The 5,065-nt window shown below is 41.6% G+C and overlaps 1 protein-coding gene across 3 annotated transcripts in view; it reads left to right on the top strand.

The window, feature by feature from the left end:
* The first annotated feature begins 266 nt into the window (after positions 1 to 266).
* CFAP61 (cilia and flagella associated protein 61) overlaps positions 267 to 5,065 on the top strand; it is a 332,916-nt gene continuing 328,117 nt past the window's right edge. For 2 of the 3 annotated variants that reach the window (XM_066595763.1, XM_066595760.1), the window contains exons 1-2: positions 267 to 324; positions 4,294 to 4,453. In XM_066595763.1, coding sequence (XP_066451860.1) covers positions 4,311 to 4,453 — 143 coding nt within the window. In that variant the 5' untranslated portion in view covers positions 267 to 324; positions 4,294 to 4,310. The remainder of the gene's footprint in view (positions 325 to 4,293; positions 4,454 to 5,065) is intronic. The other variant, XM_066595761.1, reaches the window with a different exon arrangement.

The raw sequence follows: 5,065 nt of genomic DNA, 5'->3' as shown, positions 1-5,065 counted from the left end.
CTGACGTCAGAGCGTACAACTACAGCGTGCGTATTCCCGTCACTAGAGGTGAAGGTCACGTGCTTTTGTCACACACTACGTGTGTGCGTGATACAGCGTCTCCGAGAAAATGGCTGCTGGTTCTGTGGCACAAGAAGGCTACAACACGGCCATGTTCTCGGAGACCGAAACAGAGACAGTGTAAGCAAATGACTTGAACCTAGTGACGTCAGGGCCTCCTGGGTTCCTATAGCAACCAAACAGCGCGTCCCTTAGTATCAATAGTATTTAGAATTGATAGCGTCGCTGTGCTTTTCTTAATAGTAAACCCGGGTGAAGAGCCAGGTAAGAGCGGAGGAGGGGGTGTTGGGGGAAAACAATGGCTTTCAAGTCCCGTTAGGTGAGAATGATTCCACTGTTATGTCAGATCAGCAGCACGCACCATCTACAGCAATATACAGTATGGGATCGGGGGAGCAAGGGTAGGAGATGCTGTGGGGCCCTACAATTACGGGCTCCTTCACACTGACGTGTGCGTTTTTGTGCACGCAACATATTTGTGCCATAAACGAGGCTTTTCTGTGCATGTATTGGCGTATATTAATTTTGGCGCTCGTAGAGCATTGTTTTTTGCACATGGGACAAAGCCACGCCCCGATTCAAGTAGTGTAATGCGCTCTTTTTCCCACGGACATGCGTGGTGTATTGCGCATCTCATTGCGTATTGCGCACCCCTCCATAGACTTCTGTGGGAACCTTTGGTGCGCAAGAATAGCAAAACATGCTGAGTTATTTTCTGCGCACGTTGCATTTGCACACAAGAAAAAGGAGTGTCAATGACCCCCGTGGGTTCTATTCTCTGCGTGTTACTTGCGGAAATTTTGCGCACGTAAAAACGCACTCAAATACGCCTGTGAGAAGGAGCCCTAAAGTGCACATCTCCATCTAAGGGTCTCATTCCAGGTCTTGCTATAGATCCCCGCAGTTACTTGTTGCACCCCTACTAGTTATTTGACACTTCTGAACACTTTAGATGTTTCATCCATTTTATACCACCAGTTAGTTGGCTTATTCTTTGTGCCACAGATTGGTGTAAGTTTTGGCGCACAATGTCGCATTTAGGCCACATCCTCTTTCTACAAAGGAATACCCCTTTTGTTGGAAGGGGTGAAAAAAAGTGTTCAAAAGTGTCTAAAACACATCCTAAATATGCGTGAGTCTTCAGAATGAATGATGCCAGCTTTGCACGCACATCGGCGTATTTTACTGTACTTTTTGCGCCTACATATTCATTTGCACGCAGCCAACAAAGACGCACCGATTGAAAAGGCTAATGAGTTCCAGATGTGTTCTCTTTGCACAGTCTTTCACGCATCTCCTTGCGTATTGTGCGCACACTTGCACATCCCCATTGACTTCTATGGGAACCTTTAGTGCTCAAATACACAGAAAAATAGAACATGTTCTATTTTTTTTGCGCACGTAAAATACAGAAGTGTGAACAAACCCATTGGAATTGTTGGGTTCTAATCGCTGCGTATTGCACATGTAAATTTTGCGTGTGCATATACGCCCGTGTGAAGCCAGCATTAGGCCTGTGTCAAGCAAACGTACAATATGCAGTGAATAGAAGCCATTGATGTCAACATGTCCGTGCACATAAGCGTATTTTGCGCGCCCATTTCATTCGCACAAAAGATATGCAGCATGCTCTATTTTACTGCCATTTGTGCACGAAGCGCGTACATACGCCAAAATAAGCAATGCACATTGCGCAAATATGCTGGTTTATTTGCTTTCCCTCTAGCTCTTCCGTCATGGAGCAGCAAACTGCCCATAAAAATGCACTGAAACTGAAGACCTTTAGTTCCAATCCGTTACTCAATTTTCCATCTCCATTCTGTTTTTTTTCACGTCTGCGCTTTTGTTTCCAGTTTAAAAAAATAACAAAAATGGATTCCTTTCTTTTTTTACATTGTAGTCAGTAGCAGATGGAAAATTAACAGAAAGCACAGCTTTCATCCATTTTTCCTTTTTGTTTTTCTATTAGGTTTTACTTCTGAGCATCTACAGAAGTCAGGAGACAATGAAGCCAAGACCAAAACGGATCAGTTTAAAACGCAGAAAAAACGGAAATGAACGGAAAACATACTTTCTGTTTCTTTGAAGGATCCGTTTTAAAGGGCTTCAAAAAAAAATGGGAAAACTGCATTCCGTTCACTCCCATTTTGTACATTTCCACTTTTTATAAAACAGGATCCGCCCTCAAAAAAAACCTCACTATTTTGAACTCAGCCTAAATTTGCACTGGCTTACTACCAGGATTAGTACATCTGCCCCATGTGTTATGTCGCTGTTTGCATGATGACATGTTTGTACTATGAGAAAGATTACAGTGGTACTAAACTTTTCAAAAACTTCTAATGTGGTAGTGACACGTCAGAAGTTTTGATCGTTGGAGGTCCGGGTGCTGAGACCCTCACTGATCACTAAAACGAATGGGCAGAAGTGAGTGTTGTGCCCATTCAACTTTTTCTGTCCCTTTTTAGAGAGGCGTATGGACTCCATAGAAAGTCTATTGGTGATGCCAGCTGAATGGACATAGCACTCAGATGAGTGCTTCTGCACATTTATTTTAGGGATCGGTGGAGGGGGGTGGGAGATCTTAACACCCGCACCACCACCGATTAAAACTTTTAGTTATACTTTAAAGTATATTTACGTATATTAGGGACAAATGTATTTAGGATGTTCTGTACAATCAAGCTTCTACACAGGTTCTCTTATACTTGGTCCTAGGGCTTTTTTCCTCCAGTGATGTAGTGCAATGCCATGGGAAATTGATGTAAAAACTTATCCTATAGTTTTCTATGGGCTTCAAGGAATCTGACATGTTAACCCAGCCTAAAAATCCTATATTTTACCTTTCCTTTCATCTAGTCCTATTCCAGGTTGTCAGCTATAGTCATATAACTAAAGCTGAACTAAAGTTGGAGGAAAAGCTACATAGCCGCTACTTGTCTCAGTGGTGTCATCATTTATATTTCCTGCTATTCCTTTATATTCATGTCTTTCCACAGTCTTGAATGCTACCTATTTAACCCCTCAAGGGCCAAGCACAGAAAATTTACCGTGCTTGGTCTTGAGCTTTAATCCCATCCAATAGTAAAAAATAACGACACAGGAATAAAAGCTCCTTCTCCTGCAATCTAGCAGGAACAGGTTGTGTACTCGGCTGTTATTCACAACCAAGGACCTGGAGGAGAAGGAAGAAGCGTTTTTTTTAAAAGGTTTTCTCCTTTACAAGCTACATAGCACTGAATGAGCATTAGGGCTCCTACCCACTTGCGTTCTTGTAACACTGCGTTAACGCTGCATTTTTTTAACGCTATTGTCAATGGGACTTTCTAATATTAAAAATGCATCGCACAAAAAGCGCAAAGCACAAATTTGCGATGCGTTTTTAACATTAGAAAGTCCCATTGACATTCGCATTAAAAAAATGCAGCGTTAAAAAAATGCAAGTGGGTAGGAACCCTTATGTAGTGATGAGAGAAAGCGGAAGTGTCACTTCCGCTATTCGACCTAGTGATCACGTGACTGCAGGGTGCTACTTGCCTCAGCAGAGCTGCAGGGTCATAGCAGACCCAGATCAACTCTGTTAGTGACTACTGTCACTATAGGGGAATCTTTTTCCCTATAACTCGAGCTCCTAAGGATGCCCCAGCTACAGTGGAAAAGTGTGAAATTTAAAAAAAAAAAAAGAAATTTGAATGACCTCCAGAGGTCTTATATGACATCATGGGGGACATGGATGTTAAAAAAAATAGTTACAAAATAATTTTTTTTAAAAACATATAAAAAAGAGAACGACCCACCGCTGACGTTGACCTAAACCTTCGCCATATGCGCCCTATAATCTGAGACTATACAAATTATATATCAAAACATCTGAAACAAAATGAACTCATTTCTGTACTTTATTTTAGTGTAAATATAGTAATTTAAAAAATTTACAACTATAAATATAAAAAATGTTTTTCCTCCTTTCGCATTTTACCCTCAATAAAACTAAAAAACAAAAAAAAAGTCAGTTAAAAATATATAAAAATAAGCCCTATATGTCACGGGGAAAAAGATGCAGCAAAAATAATTTTGGTAAATAAAGAAAACAAAATAGAGTAGTGAAACCACATGGGTAAATCCCTTAAAAGTGTCTGGTCCTTTTGGGCAGGAACACCCTGATTCTTAAGGGGTTAAATCAATCCATGATATATCAAAGTGATGTTGTATCTCTTATTCTGTGTTCTCCAGATACCTTTCGCAGCATAATGACTCTTCTGACGTCAGAAAGCGGTACATCTGAAGTAGTGACTGTCCGGAGGGCAGATTCCCTGGACGTCCGTGGCATCTCCAAGCTGAAAGCTGCCTCCACTCAGCAAGTCTTTGGAAATGTAAATGTGATATACATACTGTAAGTACACCCCGCCATGTTAGGTTGGTCTTTACTCTCCTCCTTTATTTCATCTGTCCATCTCTTTCCTGACAATTATGGGGTAATTATCTCCATGCAGTACAACAGGATATACATCATACGGTGGGTGGTCTGTACTTGCGAGCCCAATATTAGCCAGATTGTATGTGTGGCCCCCCACCACGTACCCTGGCAGTATCAGCTGATCACATTGATGACATCCTTGTCAGATGGAGTTGTTCAGTTCTGACAGTAAGACCGTCTTCACACCGGCGTAAGCACATTGATTTGTGCAGTGGGCGTTGCGTTTTTGCACACAGCTGTGTGTGTTTTACTGTATTTTTTGCACACACATGTCTTGCATATTTGCGTTCTCAAAAAAAAAACAAGCAAGCATGGATCGTTGATTTCGATGGGCAACAGGATCGGGTGTTGAAATTCAACATCTCTGATCCTTCTTTCCCCGACTTCATCTATTGGGTTAAAGTTGAACGACCCACAAACACATTAGCAAGTCGCCTAGCCCCATTGTGGCCATAAAGGGAAGATTTATTGGTGAGAAGGATGTCTTTTGTAATCCAATGGCAGATTAAAGGGAGTGCATCATCAGAA

This window comes from Eleutherodactylus coqui, chromosome 3 (genome assembly GCF_035609145.1).
Source record: "Eleutherodactylus coqui strain aEleCoq1 chromosome 3, aEleCoq1.hap1, whole genome shotgun sequence".
NCBI classification, from domain to species: domain Eukaryota; kingdom Metazoa; phylum Chordata; class Amphibia; order Anura; family Eleutherodactylidae; genus Eleutherodactylus; species Eleutherodactylus coqui.
The sequence above is the reverse complement of the archived record's forward strand: the minus strand, read 5'-3'. Positions and strand labels throughout refer to the sequence as shown.